The sequence below is a fragment of the Wolffia australiana genome, chromosome 11 (assembly GCF_029677425.1).
Source record: "Wolffia australiana isolate 7733 chromosome 11, ASM2967742v1".
NCBI lineage: Eukaryota > Viridiplantae > Streptophyta > Magnoliopsida > Alismatales > Araceae > Wolffia > Wolffia australiana.
The window spans coordinates 4,089,253-4,116,307 of NC_135845.1; the positions used below are offsets into that span (position 1 = coordinate 4,089,253).

At 41.0% G+C, this 27,055-nt stretch overlaps 1 protein-coding gene across 1 annotated transcript; it reads right to left on the reverse strand.

Annotated features, from left to right (window-relative positions):
* Positions 1-19,343: 19,343 nt before the first annotated feature.
* Positions 19,344-21,247, reverse strand: LOC144709443 (UPF0481 protein At3g47200-like). The gene is made up of 2 exons (XM_078582995.1): positions 21,102-21,247; positions 19,344-20,898 (listed from the first exon to the last, which is right to left on the reverse strand). The coding sequence occupies exon 2, from the start codon at positions 20,869-20,871 to the stop codon at positions 19,492-19,494; it is 1,380 nt and encodes a 459-aa protein (XP_078439121.1). The 5' UTR covers positions 20,872-20,898; positions 21,102-21,247; the 3' UTR covers positions 19,344-19,491.
* Between the last annotated feature and the right edge of the window lie 5,808 nt (positions 21,248-27,055).

Consider the following 27,055-nt stretch of genomic DNA (forward strand, 5'->3'; position numbering starts at 1 on the left):
TTAAATCCAAAAATTATAATTTCTAAACTGACCAAAAAATATACACAGGACTATGATGAAGGTAAGGGGTCGAATCTACAAAGAGCGAGGGTTGACTTTTTAAAACATTTGACTTGGTCAAACTAGGTAAACCTACATGAAATGGGATGTAACGATTATGATAAGATTTATCCAATTAAATTTAAGAACTATTTTTATATAAATAAGCCAAAGCATTTCAAAAAATGGATTAAAAATCAATGATAAAATCAGCTCAATGCCTGGGCATCATTGGCCAAGTCGACTCATTAATTTTTAAGGGGGAATGTTTTGATTTTTCTATTTTCAAAAAGAGGATAATGCAAGGATTATCATATCTTTTTCATAATTTTTATATTAACAAGAAAATCAATGGACAATTTAGAGTGCTGAATTTTACCAACCCAATAATTATAGGTGATTCGAGGGTCAAAATGGCAATATATTTATATGAATTGATGTATCTTTCTTGTGAATGGGGAAAAAAACTTAAATAAATTCATATGAATGTGAGATATCCTAACTGTCCATTGTTTTGAATAACCATGGATGGCCAAAACGATGCCATGTGGCAGCGCGGGAGAGGCCATGTCCTGCAAGTCATGGGGTCCATAGTGGTGTCCAAGTCTTCATCTAATGACTGATATGCTTCCAAATGTATCTGCATAGGACATAAAAATAGTAACCCCACATGGAGACTATTAGAAAACCATCTTATTTCCTTTCTGTTACATTTGTATTTTTCCCCTTATTTTGTCAGTCTTTTTCTATCTGTAAGTGGGCCACGTTCCATAAGCGGACCCACATGCACATGTCACTTATTCTCTTACATGATAGAATAAGTGAACTAAGGATAATGGGTCTAGCCCATTTAAACTGTACTAGCTGGTATTTAAACCAGTCCTATGACCAAATCAAAATGTATGTTTCATGTTCTTTCCTTGGAAACCCTAGCAGGGACGAGGAGACAAGAAGTGATCCAAGGAGCTGGAGGGAAATTTCTAACATGGTACCATAAAAATTGGAGCTGATTAGAGTGTGTGTGATAGTCTTTTACCAACTGATGCAAGCATTCTCTCTGGTCACCAACATTCCCTCCCAACTCCCAATCATCTAGCAAGCCAAGTACACTGTGTGACGGTCTTGGACCAACAATGAAGGAGGCACAAGACAACTCACCTGCCACAGTAGCTGTGAAAGAGAGTATCACCATTGGATTACCAGACACTCCCTTGAAGTTTGATGGTATCAGTAGTGGAAGTTTGATGGTACCCATTGGTGTAAACTTGTAGTTGTCATTGGAAGCAAGATTCCTCTCAAGTCATCTGACTAATGATCCTGTTGATCCAATACAACCCCACTACAAGACCCAGAAGTTTGAGAAATATTTGACTAGTCAATGGTTTAAAGGGATTATGGTCATTGGTATGTGATAACACCCTAATTTCGGTCTTTATTTCATGTTATTAGCATGCTTTTATGCATTTAAAGAGCTTAAAATTGGGTTGTTATCATACATTTACACGAAAATAATGTTTTCAAGTAATTTATGATTTTTCCCTAATTTTCTGTTAATTATATGAATTTTTAAGGATTTGTTGAAGCTCAAAATAATTATTTTGGGATGAAAATGACATATTTAATATTTTATTTCGACATTTATCAGCATGGGAATGAATCAGTGATTTTTCTGGAATTTTCTAGAATTTTTTACGAATTTTTATGATTTTTTTTGGGATTTATTTCAAGAATAAATGCATTTATTCTATTGAAAAAGGGCATATTTATAAGACAAAAAATGTATTCATACAATTTATAGACTTTTCGGGGCCTTTTTGCAACGTTTCGTTGCAAAAAGACCCTGAAAACGGCTCTCGGTCGCCATTGCAGGCGTAAAGATCCTATTTAAAATCATTCAGGGTTTTATTGCAATTCCATTATTAATTGTTTTAATATTTTAGAGAAAATCGGAGGAGAGAGAAGGCAAAAAACGATATATGTATAAATACATTTGAGCGGCGTTTATTTGCAAAAGAATGATTTGTAAGGGGTTTCGCGCAAAAAGTCAGAAAGAAGCTTGGCGGGGGCGACGTGGCGCATCGGTGGCCGTCGGATGCGGATCGAATGGATTTTGAAGAAAGAGAGGGTGCGGACGGTAAGATCACCGCCCGTGCGGCGCATGCGAAGCTTTCGCACAGGGGGTGACGTGGTGACTTCTCAGCGGGTCTTCCTGCGACCAGACGCACGTAAAGGCGCACAGCGATACGTATGCATTTTCCGCACTTTCGATTTTTCTTATGTTTTCTTTTTTTTCGCAGGGGGTACGTGGCGCCACGAGAGAGCACCCGCCAAAAGAATTTAAAACGTCGCAGCCAATGGGCTGTCGACACGTCATGTCGTGTATTATTAAATAAATCAAACTTTAATCCAATGGCTAAAATTGGTTAAAATTGATTTATTAATAACTTTTGATCCTGAAGTCCGATTGAGATGATTTTTTTATGGATTTGCTCATCTTGATCCCCTCTTTCTATCTGTATGGTTGGATCATTTAGATATAGCCTACATTGATAGATAAATATTAAATACTAAACAGGGGTAAAATGGTGATTTTCACCATGTGACCTAGGTATAAAAGCTGAATTTCGAGAGGGGGAGCTCATTCTGGAGGGTGCTTCATCACAGCTGCAAGACAGAGAGGAGTCCCAGCCTGGATCAACAGTTTTGGTATTTTTTTATTTCATTGTATTCAAACTTTTATGCATTTTGAATGCAATAGGTTAAGTTGTTTGTTTCTTCATCTCCATTCTGATCTGAATTTCTAAATCGCTTGGCTTGAGCGGCATGTACAAGCCCTGATTAGGATTGAGAGGAGAAATTAAGGAATTTACCTGGGCATTCAATTGCATTCCAAAAGAAAACTCTAAAAAAAAATTAGTTTTAATTCTTAGGATACTAAATTTCCCATTTTAGTTCTGAATTATCTGTTTACAAAAATCAACCAAACTCACTTTAAGAACACTCTTTAAACCTCTCTAATTGACTTCTCGGATCCTTTAATTAGGATCACGGAAGCAAATTTAGAGCCCGTAATTCTTCTACTCTTCTCACCTCTTCTATCCCCCTCTCTAAATTCTCATCTAATTAGGGTGACTTGATCCTCATTGAAGATCAAATTCACTCTAATTAGGATTTAAAACACCAAAAAGAAAATTAAATTGAACTTCCTACTTGCCTCCCTTGGACGACACTCATACTTATCACTATACATTGTAAGTAGGGTTTTTATAAATTTTATTGCATAAGCCAAAATTCACAACGACAAGGGCTAAAAATTGCGTAAATTCCAACCCTATTTTTGGCTTATCAGTATGGTAGATAACTTTCTGTATATTGACAATCAGAGAACTATGTGGGACGAGATCACAAAGAATTGTGCAAAGCAGCTGAATAACTAGAGGTGCTATGATCTGATGGTGCAAGCTTCATAAGCAAAGCAATGATATTTGACTGTGATGAACTTTACATGCATATTGAAAGTGATATGGAGGGAGATATATCATTATTGACCAGTTGAGAACCCAAACTCCAGTAAACATCAGTACACTCTCAATCAGAGGATGTTTCCCTTTTTCATGGGCCTCAACTTAGAGTATGAAAATGTGCGTAGCCAAATTCTCCATAGAGAGAACATGGCTGATTTGTACCATGCTATTGGGATGGTTATGGATGAAGAGAAAAGGCTGAAGATTGGATCAGATGGATCTAAGGGAAGTTCAACTGCTTCTTCCTCAAAGAAGACTCCACCTGCTTAAGGCAACTACCCTGGGGGAGGTACTAGTTGTTGGCAATAAAGTGCCACGTCAAGTCAGTCTCGAGGATATAAAGCTGACCCAAGGGATGATATTTTCTCTGTATACTGCAAGAAGAGAATAAGAAAAAATCAAAAAGGACATTTTCCACCATAACCCAGCCTCAGGAGACTGGGGAGACATCATTTGGAAAGGGAAAGTCATCAGAGCAAGGAGGGGAAGTGAACCAATTGAAAGAAGACATGCATCAAATCAAAGAATTATTGAGCTCCACATATCCCTCACATGCTCAGGTGTCCTTGGATTAAGGCAGTTTTCTAACTCAAGCAGTTATTGGATTTTTGTCACGGGTGCTACTAACCACATGATTCCATATAGATCCCAGTTTATTACTTATTCATCCATCAATCAACCACACAAAGTGCTCACAGTAGGGGGAAGGCATACTACCGGTGATCGATAGTGGTGATGTTCGTATAAACTACGCATGCACTCTGAAAGGGGTCTTACATGCGCATGAGAAAAATACACAGTTAATATCATTAAAAGATTAGTTTGTGAAAGTGGATGGAGATTTTTACTTGATAGTGATGTTCGTTTCTTGTGTGACAAGGTGTCTAGGGAGAGGACTTCATCTTTTAGGAGGAAAGATGGCTTGATCCTAATCAAAGATTGTCCCACCGTTTGTCTCTCCTCGACAAAGCTGTCTCAGACCGTAGACAATTTTCAATTTCTGCATAGGTATATTGGTCATCCAGCCTTTGAACTTATGAAATTATGTTTTCCAACAATTTTTAATAGTTTTGATGTTAGCACTTTGGTATGGAAAGCCTGTCAATTGGCTAAGCACAAATAATCTTCATTTAGAAGTTTGAATGAAAAAAGTTTACTTCCCTTTGATTGTATCCATACCGATATATGGAAATCGTGTTCAGTGATGAATTTATCAGGTTGTCGGTGGTTTGTGGTATTTATCGATGACTGCTCTCATTTTATGTTAATTTATCAACTAACTTATAACGCATAAGTTACATCGACTATTGTGTAGGTCTGTCAAATCATAAAGAATGAATTCAATGTCCAGATCAAACACTTAAGGTCTTCTAATTCTCGGGAGTATTTAATGCCACTATCCGTTCTTATTTTACGGAGAGAGGCATCACCCCTGAGTCTTCATGTGGTAATTCACCACAGAAGAATGGTTTAGCTGAAAGAAGAATTGGATACATTTTGAAACTGCCAGGGCATTACTCTGGGGTTAAGATGTGAAGACAAAAACTCATCTCATTAATAAAACACCATCAAAAGTAACTGGACATTGTAGTTCAAATGATCAGACGATGTCAACCTTTCCATGGGTGAGATTGAAGACAGGATTTATAGCCAAAGTTTTTGGGTGTATATGATATGTGCATGTGCAACTTGGGAAGTTGGATCCAAGGGCAATCAAGTGCATCGTTCTTTGTTTATTCCAGTATCCATAAGGGATACATATGTTATGATCTTGAATCCAGAAGATTCCTTATTTCTGCAGATGTTACCTTTTGTGAACAGGATATGTACTTCAAGTCCCAATCAGAAGAATGTTCCAATCAGCCATACCCACAGCCACAAGACTACCAATTCCTTTATCTGTGATAACTTGCAAATTAACATGATTAATTAATGAGTTTTACATTATATTTATGTATTTTAATGACTATATTTGCATGTTATCATATTAAAATAAAGATAAATCAGTTACACTTTCAATTTAGTATTTTTTCTTATTTTTTATCATTTATCACATGGAATTTAACCTCATTTTAGTAAAGAAATATTTTTTGCAGAGCTTTAAATGCTTGGCTTAAGGTTGGTAAGTGTTCTCATGATTTTTCTGAATTTTTCCATATTTGTTAGATAATGTTTTGACCACTTTATAGCCAAGAAATGATTTTTATATATATATATATCTATTTCAATTATTGGGCATTTTATAATGTTTTCATATATATATTAAGGCATCCACGTCATTCGTCCGAAATTCGGACGAATGATTGGATGATTAATTGTTAATTTCTTTAATAAGAATAGAAGAGAGAAGGAAAGGAAAAGTCAAAAAAACGGGCGGCGGTTTTTTTTAATATATATACCAGGTCGGTTAGCCGCGTGCATTAAGTGCACGCGTCAACCGACACGTGTGTTAAATCGCACGTGAATTGGTTAGCCGCGTGCATTTAATGCACCCGCTAACCGAAGCACGTGCATCTATATATATATAAAAATCATTTTTATATATATATATATATATATATATATATATATATATATATATATATATATATATATATATATATATATATATATATATATATATATATAGAGAGAGAGAGAGAGAGAGAGAGAGAGAGAGAGAGAGATTTAGCGCGTGCATTTAATGCACGCGCTAACTTTCTTGTTTTTGACACTTTACGGCGTCGAATTTCCGCGTATACGCGGAACTCGACGCCGCAAAGCCTTAAAATGATTTTTTTATGATGGTAAGCTCACCGCCCTCGTTTTTTAATGAAATAACGGTAAAAAATTGCGGCTATAATGAAGGGAAAAAAAGCACGTTCTTGTCTTCTATGTTTTTTTTATTAGAACAGATGACGTGGCTCTCTGTGCATCACTCAAGCGAGGGACTCATGTTGCAATGACTATGAATTTTTCAAGCACGAGAAACGTGACACGCATGATCCGAGGACGGGGAAAACGAGGAAATCAATGCCAGCCAATAGAAAGAAACCGTTTTTTAAAGAAATATCAAGATCTAATGGCTCAAATTTACCCTCACTAAAACCTTGATATCTTGAGATTTACAGGTCTGATTGGGCTAAAATTTTGAGGGTAGGTTCGTCTTTTCCCCCTGTATAATCTAGACGGTTGGATCTTTAAATGGAGGTCTGGAAAAGGGCGAACATCACTTTTGGATGCTCTCCCCCAAGCAATTGGCTAGGAAGGACACAGGAGGGGTTCTTGAAGTCTACAGATCTTGCTTCTGCACTCAAAAATGTAAGTTTCTGATTTTTATTTCAATCATCTTCTCGAACGATTCTAAAACGCCGAGGCAAGGGCGAAATGTCCATGCCCTAGAAGTCTGTTTGAATGAAATTAGCACTTTGTTTTGATTGTGATTCAAGATCTGGTTTTTGATCCTTAATTCTACATCAATTTAAAACATTTCTGATTAATTAGATTTTTAATTTAGGGTCGGATTTCATCTTTTTCCGAATTTCTTCACTTTCTCTCTCTAGCTTAATTTGTTTAGTTTTTCTCTCTAGATTTCGATTTTTATTGTTTAGGAATTTAATTTAATATATAAAAAACCTAAAAAAATAAAATTTGAATCGAAAATTCATCTATCTTGAACTCCAATTTAAAATCTCTTATTGATTATTTAATTCCCAATTTTAATTCATAAAATTGTTTTAAAATTTATAATAATTGGGAAATTAATAATCTGAATTGATCTGAGCTTAAAATTATAATATTCCTATCTTGAATTTTCTGACCGAAATATTAAAAATCAAAATTAAGTTTTGCTTAATGTTGATTAATTAAAGAATATTATTAAGGATAATTAAGATTTATTAATTGCAAAATTAATTCATTCTTGAATTAATTTATTGAAATTGGATAAAAATTCTCATTTTTTGCCTCCCTGTGGTTCAACCCCTTACTTGCTCTATATTCATATTTAGTTATTAAGGGAAATTATAAATTTTATTGCATAAGTCTAAAAGCCCAAACAACGACATATTTTACGTGCATTTTTAGCCTTATCAATCTGCCATGTGAGAGCTGGTCTGAAAAGAATTATGTACCCCAGGAGGTCATGCATCCTCCACTAGAGCCAATGAACATTGATACATCTCATAAGACATTGTCACAGATGAACCAACACATTGGGAGTTCACAGCCTATTGACCACACGCTTCTAGCTATGGACACGATAAAGAGGGGAGTCACTGCTGAGAATATGAAGTTAGTGGATGAACAAAAATCTGGTCAAGGACCAGTGAATGAAGCATAGAGCACCCAAGTTGTGGAAGATTTGAGGTGGCTAATAGCACTGCTCATGTGAGAAGTTTTAGACATGCACCAAATAAAAATTGAGTAATTATGTGTACTATAGTCATATAGGCCATTTGTATGCAAGCTTTGTGAGTATTCTAAGAAATATATCCAGTCCAATTCTTTCAGATGCAATTGAAAGCAGAGAGTGGAAGGGGGTCATGGATGAGGAGATGGAAGCATTGGAAAGAAATCAGACATGGGAATCAACTATCCTGTCTAAAGGGAAGGGAGTGGTTGGATGCAGGAGGGTGTACACCCCTAATGTCAAAGCTGATGGAAGCCTGAAAATATGCAAAGCTCGACTGGTTGCCAAAGGTTATACTCAGCTCTATGGTATTGACTACTTTGAGAATTTTTCCACACTAGAAAAGTTAAAAACTTTAAGGATCTTATTTGGTTTGGCAACAAAACTTGAATAAAACATCCTCCAATTTGACGTAAAGAATGTGTTCTTGCATGGTGACATGGAGGAGGACTATATATGTCTCCACCCCTCCAGATACCAGCTCTCAGATCAACCAAATGTTGTTTTCAAACTAAGGAAAATGTTGTATGGTCTTAAGTAGTTCCCCAGGCTCTGGTTCGGAAGATTTGCCCTGGTCATGAGAAGTTTTGGTTATCATCAGAGTAACAATGATCGTACATTATTATCAATTATAGAATCTCTAGAAAATTTACAGATCTTATAGCGTATGTGGATGAAATTTTGATTACAGGAGATGACATGTAAGAGGTTCAAGAGTTGAGGAACAAAATTTCTGAACAATTTGACGTCACGTCACTTAGAACCCTGAAGTTGCACACTCTAAAAAGGTATGTTTATCTCACAACACAATTATATTATACATCTACTTGATGAAATAAGAATGCGAGATTGGAAGCCAGAAAATACTCAAGTCGACATGAATATTAAATTGGAAAAGGGTGATGATTATTCCCCACTAGACAAAGGTTCCTTCAAGAGGCTCGTAGGGAAATTAATTTACCTAAATCATACTTGTCCAATACATCATATGCAGTAAGTACTCTGATTCAATTCATGAGTGATCCTTATGATATTCATCTATGAGTAGCATATCATATCTTGGCAATGGAGGACCATGCCGCTGAACATGCCTTGACTCATCATCAACCTCGTCGCAGAGTCCGAGCTGACATAAAGAATCCAAACATCCACTACCAGGTTTAAGAAAATTGTATCCACATCGTGTTGTTTTATTTTGTATTCATGCAGTTTTATAGTCTTTGGAGGTCCTTCGGGGATTTTACGGAGGTTCCTCGTCACATCGCCAGTTTTTTTTTCGTCGCTGCTGATCTATGGGACGGCCCCCCTCCGGCGTGTGCGTGGTTCGTTCCCCTCCTACGTGTGCGCGGGTCTTATCCTTTTGTTCACTATTTTGCAAAAGGGGGGTAGGCACATATGGTTTCTTTCCACCCTTGAATCACCCTTTAGGGGAGGGGAAAGAAGCCCTCCCCCTCTTAGAGGAGCCCACTAGGGCACCCTTTTGAACCCCCCTCCTTTCTCTTTTGCTTTAAAGGGAAAGCGAGGGCATCATTTTGAGGGGGACTTTTTTTTGTGAAAGAAAAGAAAAGAGAGAGAATGTATTTTTCTTTTCGTTACCTTTGCGTGTAAGTCAGTTTTGGATCACTCTTTTTCCGTGACCTCACCCTCTTGGGTTTCTATAGATCATTGTCATTTTTGAAGCTTCTACGGTGGTCGGAGGCCCTCCTCTGCCCCCCTTTTTGCTCTCTAGTCTCCTATGCCTTTTATCCGTTAGTCAACAAATTGTGTTGCCTGTTCGGAGACTGTGAGCACTGTGTATTGCCTGCCGAGTTGCACCAGTGGGGAGCCCCAACGAGCATCCACACTCGCGCCCCTCTAAAAGTTCTACGGGGTTTCCCCACCCCCCTCAGGTCAATGACGCTAACGGTGTAATTTCTGGTATGCTGAAGTTTCGGGGAGGAAGACTGCTGCCACTATCGACCCCACTCTCTCCTTGCTGTTGCAGTCAACCGGTGACTGTTGTGAGATTTCCTGACATTGTGGTCGAGACCTGCGAGACGCCCCTGTTTTCCACCATGCCACTAACGTCACGACACCCACTGCCTCCTGCTGCGATTCAGCCCCGACGACCTGCTGGTCAAGTCTCCAGTCTGTGTCAAGACGCCCCAACAATGGGACCCACGAGCATCTTTAGCTATTCAGTCGCCCATAAAGAATGCAGGTGGTATTCCATGGAGCCGGATCATGTTGAACATGCACTTCCACCCAACGACGGATCGCCCAATCCAACACTTCTCTGTTCGAGATTCATCTTCAACTCGTGGCCCCCTAGAGCGTGTTGAGTGGGCATCTTAGTCTGATGACCAACCGTCCACCGTGCCCTTTTCTGTCCAGATCCACCCTCAACTCGTGGGGATTTTGAGTGTGTTGAGTCGACATCCTGATGAGGACCATCCAGCCGACTCCGCTCTGACCCGTCGCCAGCCCTGGCTTGTGAAGCAACCACAGTTCCACTACCAGGTTTGGCAAGCAGCATCGTCGTCTCGCTACATGTCCAATGTCAGGGCACAAAATTTTATGGTTTTAAGTTTACATTGTTGTTGGACTGATGGGAGGCCCCTCATGCGCGATATTGGCCTCCTAAAAGCTTTATTTATTTGAATTTGATTTGGTGTCCTCTTTAGGGGAAGAAAACCTTGATGGGTTTCTCTTCTCCAAAAGAGTTCTCTTAATGGAAGCCTAATAGGCTCTCCCTGAAGAGGGGGGCCCCATTGGGGTACCTTCCCCACAACTGCCACTTCCCAAATATAAGAAGGGAGAGCAGATGTGGAGAAGAAGAAGAAGTCTATGTTGAAAAGTCAGATCTCTTTTGTTTTGAATTCAGTGGCATTATAATTATTATTTCTTTGGTTCATCTTTCTTTGTTTCTTTCCTGAAAGAAGAAGATAGGTACAACGTAGAAGAAGAAGGGGAAACTTGGACATCATGTGATCAATCACTAACTTTCACTAGGGCGTCGTGAAATCAGGCCGACCGGTGGCCCTTCCCTGACGCTCATAGGCCTCGAATATTCTCAACTTTGAATCCCAGAGATTTTCTACAAATCGGGATTGATTTACGTTCGATTACCCGAATATTTCCTCTCCCATCGGACTCTGAAATCCGCATACGGACTGCAATGCGCTGATCAGTCTCGATCGATTGCGTTTATAGTGCATGAGGTCGCATGATTCTTTTCCAGTCTTTGAAGGAGGTAATCTAGAAGAAAGCTGTTACAAGAACAGTTTTTTGTTGGTGTTTCTGTTTCAAGATAGTTTTTCTGTTTCTGAATGGATGGCTGTGATAATCACAGGTATGTGACTCTAACTGAATGGTAGTTAAGTGTCCTACCAAGGTGGTAGCCCCCTGAGTTGTATAAATACATGTGTGGACCAAAGATAAATCACACCAACAAGTGTTTTCCTTTCTTTTTCTGTGTGAGTTAGAAGGGGCTCTTGTGTTGTCTCCTAGAGTTCTATCCAACAGTCTTTGCCAATAAATGGATCAACCAATTTATGCTTATTATTTCTAAGCTGCCGCCCATTTTCCCTCATCCATCGTGCCAATCCAGCAGCCTGACAGTGATTCTGATCCCTCAGCCGAAGGAATCCCGATCTGCCATAGACCGTCTTCATCTTCATCACTGATTGTTCCTGTTTGGTCGTCTCTCCCAAAGGTTCTTGCTCGCTCATCGTTTATTGGAATCCACCCCTTCAACGTGGAAATTGAGTCACTCTGATCGACCGGAGGAACCGTCAGTGTCAAACTATTTTGATAGAGTATGTTGCTGCATTCATCTGCTGAGTGGTTGTGATATTCAGTCACAATCAATATTTTGGATTTTCAGGAACATTAAATTTCTGGATGGTTTCGACAACAACTCTCTATAGCAACCAAAATGCGATTCCCAAGGTAAATCTTTCCACCTTCCCCCTCCTTTTACAGCGTGACTTAATTTTTTCAGTGTTGGGCTCTCATTGTTCCTTTGGATCGAGAGAACTTAAGAGTGGAATTTAGGATTTTCCATTTGTTTAGTGATAGTGATTCTCATTGACGGTGCCTAATCTGTTTGTTCACGCTGATGTTGCAGACGCTCACGGACGGTGAACGTTCTCCATTATGTTGGCTCCCAAACTGAACACTCAGATCATTGGGAGCTTGACCGGTGACAACACACGTCACGTGTCATCTAATTGAACTACGTCTCGGATCATCTGACGATTGACGCACTTTTCTCTAAAATTTTATTCTTAAATCATATGCCTTATTCCACGCCATTTCATCATTGTTTTTAGAGTCCACCCGTCGGACATAACACAACGTGTCAGTTTTGATTGTCTTGTTACATCACATCCTACCCGAACACTGGACTGCCATGCTCTCCTCTTTCTAGGACTCAAGACTCCTTTTTTTCCGTTGGAGGCCACATGGCCCTGGCCCCTGCTAGCTTAGGTTATCTCTCCCATCCCCCTCTTATTATTTCACAGTATTGTTACTTCATCTATTGTTGTTTTTTCTGTTCCTCTGCCTTGAGAGATCCCTTGACGACAAAATAGGACAACCACCTTCTCGTGTTAGGGCACGTCTTTGACGGTGTTGGGTTATCTTGCTAGCAACGATGATACAGACGCCACTAGACGGTGACACATCCCCCCACTTTTTTTGGTCTTTGAGCTGGTCCCTCGGATCATTGGGAGCCTGGGCAAGACTCGACACCTCAGTGTCGTCTCTTGATTCTCGCCCGTGTCAGTTGGTCGTCGTGATTTCTCGTTCCATTCCCCCATTTAAAATTGCTTGCATTTTATTACTTGGCTTTTTCTCATAATAACTACCCTATTGGTGCTACACGACGAGCCGAGCATGTCGTGTTACATCACTTGGCATACCTGAAGAAAACTATTGGACAAGGCATCCTGTTTACTCGAGGTGGTGTTCAAAATCTATAGCGATGCTGACTATGCCAGTTCAACTATAGACAGACGATCCACATCTGGGTGTTGTACTTTCTTTGGTGGTAGTTTGGTTACTTAGAGAAGCAAGAAACAAAAGGTTGTGGCATGTTCAAGTGAACATACAGAGTTTTGTGCCTTGGCTCATGGGAGCTGTGAAGATCTGTGGATAAGAGGGATACTGATGGCGCAGCATCACCGGACGTCATCCAGCCAGCACGAGAGCAGCCGCCGGATGTCATCGAGCCAGCACGCGAGGAGCCTCCGGACATCATCGAGCCTGCACGCGAGGAACCACCGTCGTCATCGAGCCTGCCACCGCCACGTGCCAGCCGACACGACGAGCCGCCGCAGCGACATGCGACCCCGAGTTCAAATACTTGGCATGACGCGCGCGCACATCGCCTTCGGAGCTGCTACTTTTCCCCTTTCGCTTTTTTTTCGTTTTGTATCTTATGCGTCATCGTGTAGTGAGGGGAAGAGCCCAGATGAGGACGTCTTCCCCTCACATGGGCCTTACAAGCCCATTATCTTCCTATTTTTCTGTTATTTCTTTGTTGTTAAAAGGGAGCCCACCTTCAACCATTATATAAGGGGAAGAGGTGGGCGCCCAAGACCACTCTTTCCAAAATTGACAGTTATTTTTAAGAGGTGGAAGAGTCACGTTCGTGAGAGGAAGGAAGAAGAAGAAAGAAGAAGAAGAAGAAGAAGAAGAAAAGGAAGAAGAAGAAGAGAAAGAGAAGAAGAAGAGAAGGAAAAGAAGAAGAGAAGGAGAAGAAGAAAGAAGAGAAAACTCCCAGCCGATACGCCGCCGTTCCCCCGCCGTAGACCCGCAGCGCCGCCGTCGGACTCCCCGCGTCCGTCACGCCGCTGTCTGATTGCCGGAAACCGCCAAATTCAGCCACCGTAGCGTCATCCCGTACCTCTTACCGACGCCTCGACCTTCCTTGCCACCGATTTCTCTCCCCGCATCTTTCCCTCATCCTTTCCCCCGCGGCCGTTGCTTCCGCTCGGCCGTGCTTTTCTTTCTGCCCCGTTCTCTGCTACGTCGCTCCGTCTCTTCCCGTCAGACACAGCATCTCGCAGGTTTCTAACCGCGACCTTTCTACCCCCTGCAGTTCACCCTCGCGCCCCCCCCTTCCTTTCTTTTCTTTTCCCCGCGCTAATTCTTCCTCCCGCAAACTTCCATCGTGCCTCTCTGCCGTTACTTTCCTTTTTTTTCCTCCTCGCATCCACGCCGTCGTTTCCCCCCTTTCTTTTCTTTTCCGACCGCCATCTTCTCACCCGCACGACGATGGTTCGCCCATTCTTTCCACCTTGACTCTTCCATCACTCCCACATCTCTCGACCGCACTCTCCCACCTATCACCCCTCGACTCTTCCAACGCTTGACTTCTTCCCCATTCTCACTCCTTGCGTCCAACCTTTACTTATCCTCGTTGCGCTAACTCCCCTTACCCCGTTCACCCCCCTTACTTTCTCATCCCACCACCTCGACGCTTCCTTCTCCCCATCATCTGCCCATCGGCTCATCTCGTCGCCGAAATGCCACCAACCGATCACCCTACCCTCCCACCGGCGGTGACCGTTCTGACCAGTAACGCTCTGCGAGTGCGGCCCGTGCTCGTCATCGGATCCTACAATCGGCGTTGTCCCGATTGGTCGCCTATCCACTACGCGCGAGCTGTTGCAGGCGACGGTTTCTCCTGCGGCCCATCTTCGACATCTCCTGACTGCGTTCCAAATTTCTGCACCTCTACGGATCTCCGAATACGAGTGTCAGTCGCCAGCGCGACGACGGTATTTCTCTCACTCGCTTTCCTTACGTCCTTTACGTTCTTCAGTATACTTTCGTATTGCCTCCTCCGCGCTCGGGTTAGATAGGTGAGCGTGATACAGATTGAGATAATGACGATATCATTTGAGGGTCTTTACCCATCCAGTACGAGTCGGGAACACCCGACGCGTGTGAGCACATCAGCGGGAATTTCCCGTTTGGCGACGTACTCGTCCTCGACTCTCTCGGGTGAGGTTCAGGAGGCCCGTCAGGCGTCACTCAGACGACCCGTCATTGCTCTGGAACGGCAACACCGCTCGTCGGTGCACGCACGTACTATATAGGGCCTCATTCATTTCTCCCTCTAGTTGCCGCCGTCACCGTAGCCATCGTCGCCACCGCCGGCTACCACACATCTCTCTCTCTCTCCATTCCTTTCTTCATACTTTCTTCCCATCTCTCTCTCCATCATCTTCTTGACCTGCCCGCATCAACACCCAGCATGGGCCGCCCCTGCCAAGGCCACCCGCGCCAAACGCCAGCGCTGACTGCCCTGTCTAGGGCCGCCCGCGCTAACGCCCAACGCAGGTCGCCCGCCCTAGGCAGCCCGCGCCACACGCCAACATTGGCTGCCCCCGCCTAGGGCCGCTTGCGCCGATGCCGAGTGCAGGCTGCCCGCTCTAGGCCGCCCACATCAGACGCCAGCGCCGGCCCCTCCTGCCCAGGGCCACCCACGCTAGACGCACAGCGCCAGCCGCCCTACAAAGGGCCGCCTACGCCAGATGCCAGCGCTTACCGCCCCGCCCGCTAGCAACCGCGCGCACTGGCACCCGCTGGTGCCAGGCACGCCAGCGCTTGCCGCTAGTGCCACCGACACTGGTCATCGTCGACGCCGTCCAAAGCTTTGAGACGTGCACGCTCCGAGTGCTCCATGTGCGCTGCACGCCCTTCGCATTCTCCGCGCGTGTGTTGGCGCTCCGTGCACCCTACGCGTGCTCTACGCACACGGGAAGTCGCCTACGCCTGAATCTCTGACAATGACATCACTGCTCGTCGGCCACACCCAAGCGTCATAGTCATCACGCAGCCCAACTTAGCTTGATCAAGTCTTTGCCAGGGCCGCTCAACACCTGGAACGCCCAGATATTTTGTCCAGCAGGCCATACAATGCCCGGATTGCCCAGTCACATCACCACCGAAATTTCCCACAGCCTAATTCACGCACTCCGGTGCTAATGTATGCCTGAACTCTTTGGTGACGCGTGTTCTTCGTCTAGTGTTCCGCAAAGATTCTTCTACCGCCGTCAGATTTGATTTGAATTTCTTGGAGATACCACAAATTTTTCCTTGCGTGAGATTTCCCGTGGACGTGAATTGGTAGTATTAGATTAGGTGCTTTGGCATCGTCGCGGGGGTTTAAGACAATACTCCCGCCCTTGACGAGGAACGGGGCTGCACCACCATTATCTCATCAGTTTTTTAAGTTTTCGAATTCGATCGTGTGGATTTTGCGGTTTGTTTTATCCCTCTATCCAAACTCGTCCCTCTATCCAAACCCGTCCTGCATCCTCCATCCATCGTTGTCATTCCCGTCTCCCGAGTCGTCAGCTCCCCTAGTTTTCCTGCGTCAGTTTCTGTGATTGGTTTATAAAATTCTACTTATTGATATATATTTCGCAATGGGTTAAAATATCAATCACATTATGATGATAGAAAGCCAATAACTATCAGTAATACTATATTTCTTGTTTCCTAATTATTCGATTCTGATAAAAAACACAAAACTAGCATCATCATGCCAAAAGATAAAAGACTATGACATCAGATTTTAAACATGTTTCTTTGGGACTTTTGGAATATATAGGATTTTGGACAATATATATGATAAAAGGTGGGTCAAGGCCTTAGTTTTTGCCAAAGAGGTCTCATCAGAGGATCATAATTTTTTTAAAAGTCAATGATGATGCCTTCCAAAATATTTATGTAAAGTTTGAAGAATATTTTGAAAAGTTGCAGGACATGCATATGAGGACTGAGCATCAATAATGGGTATTTTTCAGAACACATAGGTTGCCATTGCACACTAACCACCAAATTCCAAAATTTTATCTGAATAAAAGGGAAGGGTCTAATTCTCTCATGTAATGTTTCATGTTAAATTTATTAATGGATTCCACAACGTCTTTAAAAAAGACTCATAATTGCTTATATACATGTAGTTTGAGTAAAAGGTAGTTTTCTTATCAATTTATTTTCTTTATGTTTTGAGTTGAGTCAATTATGAATAAAGTCATCTTTTAGAAGACAGTTTGCCGATCTAGATCATATATATTGGTCTGAGGCGAGTCCTTGAATTCTCTTGTTTATTGGTTTCACAACTACTATAGAGCTATATGTTCTCCAATATATTGATAACATTTTGTTTGTGTATGATTGATTTTTAAATCCAACTCTAGCGGCTATACTACCATATGTTCTCTCTTTCCTATGCCACCACAGTTCTTAGTATATGTATATGAATAAAACTTTAAGCTCTAAAAATGTTATTATTAATGTTGTGTAAATAATTATTTTTCATTTAAGGATTGATAAATCATCCGTGTAGATTATTAAGTTGAAATATTAGAATAGAAAATCCTAACCTATATTATAATACATATATTTTAACATATTTGATGGAACTCAGTATAGCCGCTAGAACAAATTTAGTTTAGTCTCTCTCAATGGTACTGATTTCTTCTCATCTATTTTTTTACTTCAAATTATATTTAAGTTAGATGTGTTCATTTTATTTTAAATAGAAATGATGTATCATTCATTAATTTATCTATTAGTATATGTTTTTTTTAGGGTTAAGCTTCGCTAAAATCTTTGATTTTGTAAAAAATCCTCTTATCTTCATGATTATCTTATAGTTGAATTTGTGTTATCAATGGTAAATTGACTAATGTGTGTTATCATATTTCTTAATGGTTTCTGATGCATCATGCATTTTCGCCTAAATCTTAATTACTATGAATATTAGAATTTTAAATCTATATTTTAAAATAAAAAACATTAATTTACTGATGTGAATACATATTTGTCTTCTAGTATTTACAGTGTATAAAGTTTCAGAAATTAGGTCTAAAGTAAGCTATTAACTAAAGTTGCATCTTGAGATGACCAAACATTGGAGCTAAAGCAATGCTCCAATGTGTCAGTGAGCCAGTTTTATCCCAAAAACACAATTTAGAGGGAGTTTTAAGCAGAATTTTTTTCCCTCGAAAAAACATTGAATTAGCCCAATTAAGATAAGTCACCAAAACTAAATCCTGTTCGATTATATCCTCCCAGTTCGTATGGTGCTGTAATTTGGATATACCAGCATATAAGGAATCACTCAAATTGAACTAAAATGCCAGAAAACTGGTACTGCACTACAAGTTAATAGTTGTGACGTATGAACTAAATGTGCTAATTTCTTGCGCATGGTCAAAAAAGTAGGTTACTGCATCCTTTTATAGCACCCAGAAGCGATTTAGATTCAAGGCTAGATTCAATAATAGTTGTGACTAAGGTTATCCAATCAATAATAGTTAGATTCAAAAGGCTCATTGGCTAATAGTTGTGACGCATGAAACAAGTGTTTGAATTTCTAGCGCATGGTCTAAGAACGAGGTTACGCATCCCCTTATCACAACCAGAAGAGATTACAATTGACAAGGCAACATTCAGTATTTAATATGGCAACATTCAGGCAACATAAGTGTGTGATTACTTTAAAAATTCGCGAGTTTATGGAAAATCTCCCATAATTTTCAGTTCAATATTTAATTCAATCCTAATTTAATATTAATCTTTACCAAATCATAAAAATTGGAATTTATGGGAAGTAGTTATTAATCTTCAGGAATTCATGGAAAATTAGTGAATTAGATCATTATTTGTTCAGTAATACTGTTAAACTTTTCCATCACCTATTTCTATGAAGTATCTAAATACTATTTCACCATTTATAATTTCTTCCAGAAAGTGAGAGCTAAAGTCCAATCTAATTAAATATCAATTTTCATGAAATTAGTGATTTAAATCATTACTTTTCTGGTAGCACTTTTACAGCTTATCATAACTTATATTTCTAAATATTATCAAAATTGTAGTTCACCATTTATGTTTTCCCCAGAAAATGATAGCTTTTATATATTTTGGAAAATCTTAATATCCTTGACTCCATTTTATTGTAATATATCTTCCAAGCTCATATCGCGTTGTAATTTGGTCATAACTGTACTCGTATACTGAAGGACTTGAGTTTTATTAAAACGTGAAAATATTGGCACTGCGCTACAATGGTTTCTCCGTATGTTTTTTCTTGGATGTTTCTTGCTGTGACGCATGCACATAATTTTTAAATTTCTAGCGCACGGTCAAACAACTAGGCTACCGCATTCCCTTATCACAACCAGAAACGACTACGATCGACAAGGCGTGTGATTAAGTACTTAATATGACAAAAAATTATTAAAACACAAGCGTGTGATTACTTGAAAAAGTCGCGAACAAAAATCTCCCATAATTTTCAGTTCAGCTCTTTAAAAAATTGTTAGTCAATGAGCTAATTTGTCCACAAGGAATTGGTCAGCCCTGTCTACCTCAACGCCAACTTTCTGAAAGGTTGACTGCTAGATAAATAGGAATAAACAAAGGGATAGATGATTAACATCCCACCAAACAGACAGACAAAGAGATGAAGAAGTTTACAAGGAGATAAACGGATAAAAGAAAGACACAGGTAAACCGGGCGTGATGGAGTTAACCTGGGTTGGATCGGGTGTAGGATAGAACGGCGAAAATTGTCTGGATAATGGTCATCAAAAGGAGAAAGGCAGCAGCAAGGACAGCCGTTGCCTGCCATGGGCTCGAAAAATAGTTTTGCTTTAACTCTGCCTTCCACGCGACCTTTTTTGAGTTATAATACTTGTTGATATCTCCGCAGACCACGTTCATGCGGTTGATGGATACTCCCTTACCCAACTCGTTGACGAGATTAGCGATTTCGATATCACTGCCCAGTCCGCAGTGCAGGATCCCACTCTCCCGGAGCACTGCTACGTCGGCCGCCGTTTCAATGAGATCGTCGACGTGCGCGGCAAAGCTGGATATCTTGTAATCAACCTCCAGAATAGACTGCTCATAAGCAATGAGATTTCGAAGCTGGGGAGTTGTGTCGTCAAAGATATAGACGGAAGGCATGCTTATCACCCGATCGGAAAAGGATAAGAAAGCGTCGTTTAAAGTGTGTTCCGCCTTCGCAAACTTCAACCCTTTCCTCTTAAGCTCGACCGCGCAAGGAATATGTGACGTATTAACTACCGTGTAAATGTCATCTGGCGGAGTCCATCTCGGGAAAATTATGGAATGAAGCAAGTCCAGCAGGTGATGTGGCTGCTGTGTTATCTCCAAGGGAGAATTATCATCTAAAGTCGGCAAGCCGATCGAAGAGTATTCAACCGCCAGGCCGATAAACAGGTTGAGGAGATTGACGTCGCCGGCATCACGGAGAGGGCGAAACCCCAATACGTCGTCCGCCTCGATGGCCAAGTCGCAATCCAGAGTCTTCCATATCTCCTCTAAGACGAAGAAGGGAACCTGGTTCTCAAGCAGGAATAAGTCGCTGACAATGTCATCGAATCTCCAGACCATCGATCTTGCCCAGGAACCTGGTTCAGCTTTACCGGATACAACGATTATCAACTCAACGAGGAAACACCCGTCGATGGTTATGATACCCACGACGCTGTCGCTGTCTAACATCCTCAGGCCATCGGCGTAGCAGTTTCTGATGCGCTCCTCGTGCTCCCTGATCTTGCTGATACAAGCAGCGAGGTCTTTTTTCGGGTTTCGGGTTAGGAAGTCTGCGAGGAACGCGAGCTTGAGTTCTTCCATCTCCTGCAGGCGCTCTTTGCCGTGATGATAAGGACCGATAGAGATCATCTGAGGCTCGTAAACACTCGGCTTTACGTCGCGAATTGTAGAAACTACCCTGCAGATCGGCGCCTGGCTCATGTTCGGCGTTATTTGCTCAAGGCGACGAACTATTGAATCCACTAGATTGTCATCGTCGATATATTGAGGATTATTTCCCCCTTGTTCGTGTATTCTTATTGGGAAACTCTCTGGGGACTCCTCCATGGTCGAGTCTTTTCGCAGAAAATGAAGCTGAAAGACAGAAATGAAATCGTAATTATCCATATTGAGCATACGAGATAAAGGGCAGAGATGAGTTGTTAAACAATGAATTAGTAAATCATGGTCTGCAGAGATAAGTTCTTCAAAATGAAGAATAATAATGAATCTGGGGATTCTGGATAGATACCATAAATAAGGTGAGATGAGTTCAGAGTATTTGGGGAAAGATTCACCTGGACTGTTATGGAATCCACGAGAGTTTCTTCTCCGACGAGAAAGCCGTAGGCCGCAATCTACGGAGAGCAATTTCTTCCAATACAATCAAGAAAATAAATATGAGTGGTTGTAGTGTAGATAGGCCTCCCAAGATGTCCCAGAAAGTACTTTTTCAAGATAAAAGCGTGTTCTTTGAGTTGTGCAAAAAAATCAACGTTACTGACGTTGAAAAAGTATCGTGTTCGAAGTCATTGTTCTTGACAGAGTCAACTCTCCATTAATGAACCAGAATTATCATTATATAAGAAACAATGCCGTCATAAACTACATGTATTATGTTCGACATAGTCTATTCTGTGTAAACTAATTAGGATTAAGAAAAAGAAAGGAAGGACTTATTTTAATCAATATGTGACACATCGAACGTGCCATGACCTCTTATGATTTAATTTAATATTGGGCACGTTATTTTACACAGTTAGCTTTTGAATGAGTCAAGGTTTTGAATGGGTATAGGTGTGAAAGGGTCAAGCAGTTTCTGAATGGCGGAACATGTGTCCTCGGAAGACCAAGTCCTTGGCCAAGACTTTGTTGTTGGAGAAGTTAATCTTGACTCAGTAATTTTAAGGAGTTGGTAGTTTTTAATAAGTCAATAATGACCAAGTCAGCATGGCTTAAGGAGATGTGGAGGCTACAACTTATTTTGAGGAGCTAAAGACTGGGTTCCTTGGAAGACCAAGTACATGGACAGGTGTGTGGCTGTGCTGAGTTTAGATCTATAGGCAGTTATGGGGGAGTGCCTATAAATATGTAGGTGTTTTCATTGTTGTTTCATGCTGTGTGCATCAAGGTTCCTTTCTCTCTCAAGTGTTCTTGCATCTTGTTTCTCTGTGTGAGATCAAGAGAGTGAGTGAGTGTTCTTCCCTTCTCTGTGTGAGTTGTTGAAGTGAGAGAGCCAGGTTCCAACATTTGTGTCACGGCAGAGATTGCCAATGACCGGAAGATGAGAGAGAGAAAGAACATAAACTTTCTAATAATCCTAAAGAACATACAACGTAAAGGAAAACTAGGATCATTGTCCCAAGTAGTGTTCGAGAAAATCTGTTCGAACTCCTGCATTTGACGTTCAAATTTCCATAGATTTTTGGCGTTCTCCCAGGTTGCTTCTTCTTCCGGTTGGCGACGCCACTAGAACAGATATTCAACCTTATCGTGGCTGTGGAAACGGCCTCCTCCCATTATCTCTCTCAGAGCATTGATTTTATCCACTGTATCCGACACGGTGGAAGTAATGGTTGATGTATCTTCCTTATAGTTTGTGATGCGCTGGGAAAATCCGGAGGACTTCGTCGCCAACTTGAAAGGAGATATCACGTGGGTGAGCATCTACCGCCTGCATCATCCACTGTCTTGCTCTTTTCAGATTGTACCGAGCTGTGTCCAGTAGTTCTGCTCGCTCCGAAGCATTTTGATCAGCCGCCGAACATTTTGTCTCTGTTTTACTGAGAAGCAAGCTGAGAGGTGAGTCCGGTTCCTTCCCGTCACCAATTCAAAGGGGGACACACCCGTCGAGGATGACCGCCAAAGATTATGGGCGAACTGAGCAACCTCCAGCAAATCAGGCCATTCTCTCTGACTTGTGCGCACAAAGTGCCGGATGAAATCTTCGAGGATCGCATTCATCCGCTCTGTTTTACCATTTGTCTGCAGATGATTGGCTGATATGCGAATGTGCGAATGATCAAATAGGGCGTGGTAAGTTGATGCCTTCCCGAGGTCGTCTGAACGACATTCAAGAGTTGAATTGGATGACAGGAACATCTCTATCTTCCCTCTTTGGTTCTTCCTCCGTCTGTATGGCATGTGCTCGCTGGAAGGAGTATTTTCCCTTCGGACAGTTGGACTGCCAATGGGGGCCCTCACAATTGAAACAACTGCCTTTTGGTCCAGAGCCGGATGGGGAGGTGAAGCTGGATCCTTTACTGGTGGCCGGCAGAGGGGTTGGTGTCATGCCTTGACCTTTCCCACTTCTGCCGCGTCCCCGAGCTCCTGAATGATTATCCTTCTCGATGGAAGTTTGTCGTAATATCCATCAGTGATTCTGTAATAGCAATGGAGGTTGAAAGGTCGTCTGTGTTAGTATTCTTGACTTTTCTAAAAAACTTTTATGTCGGTTTCTATGTCGGTTGGAACATTAGTTCCTATATATGTATCTAGTTTGAAAATAAAAAAGTAAGTCTTACATTTTATTTTCTGTGATATGCGTTGTGTTACATATCCAAGAGAGTAGTGAGTTTTGTTCCCAGTGAGTTTTGAAGCTCTAGTTTCGCCCAGGGTTGGAGCCCCTTCGAGAAGAAAAAGAGCTGGTTGGAGGCGCTCATGTCCTCAATATTGAGTAGAATAGATGTGAAGGCATTGACATAATCTCTGGGAGAGCTCATTCGCCATAGCTCGTAGAGGTTTGCCCACCCGGAATAATGGATTTTTGTCGGTTGGATCTGAGAGGCCAGTTCTGCTTGGAATTCCTCCCATGAACCAATGGCTTACCTCGTCGGATCTCGTAGCCATCTCGGCCACCATAACTTGGCATCGCCTTCCAGGAACATCGAAGCGAGCCTTACTTGGTCTTCTTATGGGGTTCTGTGTAAAATCGCTCAGAGAAGATAGAAGATGTAGAAGAAGAGGAAGAAGAATGAGAGTAGAGATGGAGAAGAGACAAGAACAATGATTAAAGATCGTTGCTTTGTTTCTTATTTCAAAATCGTTACAAATGGGTTAGTATTTATAGATAGTTCTACAATGGATGGTTACAGACAGTTACAGATCCACTCGGCCTGTTGGTCACATCAGAATGAGGTTAACATGAAAATGAGGTTAATGTGATCGTCCATATTTTTTAGACATCAAGAACCATTAATATAAATAAAAACATATAACATTTTTCGATAGAAAGACATAATACATACTACATAGGTAAGATGATATATGAATAAATAGACATACAAATAGACCAATATGTATATATAAATGGGGAGAGATCTATATAGATTAATATATTTACATTATTATATAAATATAAAAAATATCCTAGGGATGAGGACTTTCTAAAAAAGCATAACATCATACTGATAGTGTGCCATAAATTCAGTCATTTTCATCATTATTGACAGATGTTAATGCATCTTGCTAATGCACTTTATTATGCTTTTGTGAAATTTTTGCACTCATCATGCCTCTCCACTCATGTATTCATTTTGCATCTATTTAGGGTTTATTTTATTCATAAATCATGCGTGACATTTTCCAAGGTCAATAGATTGCAAATTAACCATATTCATGTTTGCACCCTTTGAGTGAGGAAGAATTGCACAAAATATGAGAAGGAAATGAAGAACTTGGTTCAATATGGAAATTTTAAACCATTGTAATAGAATTCATGCTAAAGTATTTTTGTCTAATTTAATTTCAGGGGACAAGAGGCCGAGTAGGTTTTGATTAGAAATCAAAGGGAATTTTTCATACCAAAATGAGCAATATGTTTTAAATGAAGGGTGAAAAAATAAATGTTTAATTTTTTTATTATTTAATTTTAGTTATGTTGTGCAATTTAAATTATGATAAAATGAGGGTTAAAATAAAAACTAGGTTCAGCATGTCACAGCACGGATGGGTGGTACACAATTAAGGTGAGCCAATAGAGCACACATGAGCATATGCCTACGTGGAGTGCTCTTGTGCAGGCCTGAATGATGCACCAGCATGGGCCATGCATATCATATATATAGGGGGTTGATATGTCTGTGAATATTAATCATTAACCAACTTATTGGCTTAGATTATTATAGTCCAATATTTTCTCAATAATCTGCATGTAGGACTAAAGTTTGTTATTTTTGCAGGAACACGTGGCACCATTTTTTACCATGATCTTGATCCATGTCCATAACCGTTAGATCTGGCGGACCTGACCCACGAGATTAGCTAAAAAAATAACACACAAATTGATGGACATATCATGCTTTTGTAAGGTGAATTGGGGCGTGACACATGTCATGATCTGGGGGTGTCCGCACAAATTGGATGTCTTCTCTGGACACCAATCTTCTTTATCCCCTTAATATCTCTCTTCTCTCCTCTCTTTTTAAAGAAAAAAGACGTCACCACATTCTAGCTATCCCACCCCCTAAATGGACAAATGGCCATGATCGTCCGTAAACTCTGCTTTGATTCTCTTTGTAGTCATCTCTTTCTTTCCTCCATACTTCATAATTCTTCAACCCTTGGTAAGGATGAATGATTCCTAGCACTTATTGACACCATCTCAAACAAAAGACCCTCAAGATTGCGTTGAATCAATCCCAGGTGTATTAGTTTTCATGGAGGAAGTATCAACGTCAGAGTTAATTTGATTAAATCATAGATCTCGCATGAATTGGATTGATTGCTTGGCGTATCTACTGTCTGGGATGATAATTAGGTTTTATTAATACCTTTTCTTTCCTCACACATCACTTTATCCCTAAGATATTTTTAATGATCTTGGGCTCATTTTAAACCCCATTCCATCTTTTTTCCATATTTATCATCTGATCACATTTCTGTTGGGTTCTAGAGGCCTTAACATAGATGAATAAATAAAAATGATTCGCAGCGGCAGACTTGAAGGAATTGAATGGCATCAACAAAACATGAAACAATGTACCTTTCCACGGATCACATGTGTGAATTCTTGGATCCCGGAGTGAGCCGAGTCGAGCTGCTCACGTGTGCAGCCTCTAGACGTATCCACGCTGTCCTAGGCATGTCGGATCTCCTCCTTCTTGTTGACGAGCCCGTTCTGTCTCCGTCGGTGTCGTTACGTCATCCCGATCACATCGGGGAGGGAGAGGGAGTGTTGGGAGATGGGAGAAGAAGGGGAAAGGCCCCTGAACAATTCTGGCCTTGGTGAATTTCATTCAGGGCCTTCCCCTATTTACATTAAGTGGGTATTTTTCATAAAAATCCCCAAAACGTAAGTATATCTTTCGACGTCTTAAAGACCATTTGCGTGACCCTCTAGGCCCATGTATTAGTCCAGTTAACAACTCTAGTGACCCAATAACCTTTATTGCCTTCCAAATTAATTAACTATATTATCATATAGACTAATTAATGTCAGATCAATTTAACCTAATCGATAGGTCTAGTCTCCAACATGTGGGGTGCCAAGCTACACCTCGTGTCCTAGAAGATACAAAGGAGTGTGTATCGACTCACTCATGGAACCTGTTCATCATCGATTACCGTGTATGTATAATCCCTCATCCACTTGACGCTCCTTTGACAACTTAGGGTATGGTCAACTGTCAAACCCTAATCGGTCATCCGAGTTAGTATTAATGCATTTGATATTTCATTGCCTTGGACAAGGACTTCATCGCATCATCTTCCTTGAGCTTTCACCTCTTATACCGAGGTTGGACGATCCCATCTTGACACTCAATCATCCTCGTGAACTTCTTGATGTACCCAAACTAAGACAGTTTAGAATCCCATGATTAGAGACTCGTTCGTGATTAGCGACTCGTTGGCCATAGCCAAAGTACAATCGTCCGTCCACAAGATGTCTTTGGTGTCTCAGGTCTAAGGACTACTTACACAACCATGACATGAATCAATATGATTGACATTCTGGTATAAAACCATTCAGGGATTCCTACAGATCAATTCAATGAACTCTTTCTACTAAAGATCACCCACTATCTACCCTTAGTGTCGCCACACTAATGGCAACGGGACGGACCATACTCATCATATGAGTGAGGCTAGATAGTGTTATTCTATTCGGATACTTCGATGTCCTTCTCGCATATCCTTCGAATAGGAATGTTTAGAACACATGCTTAAAGACTAGAGATCTCCGTATTACAATCTCATCATAATTCACTAAGTCCGATCATGTATTCATGGACTTCATTATAAGCATCACATG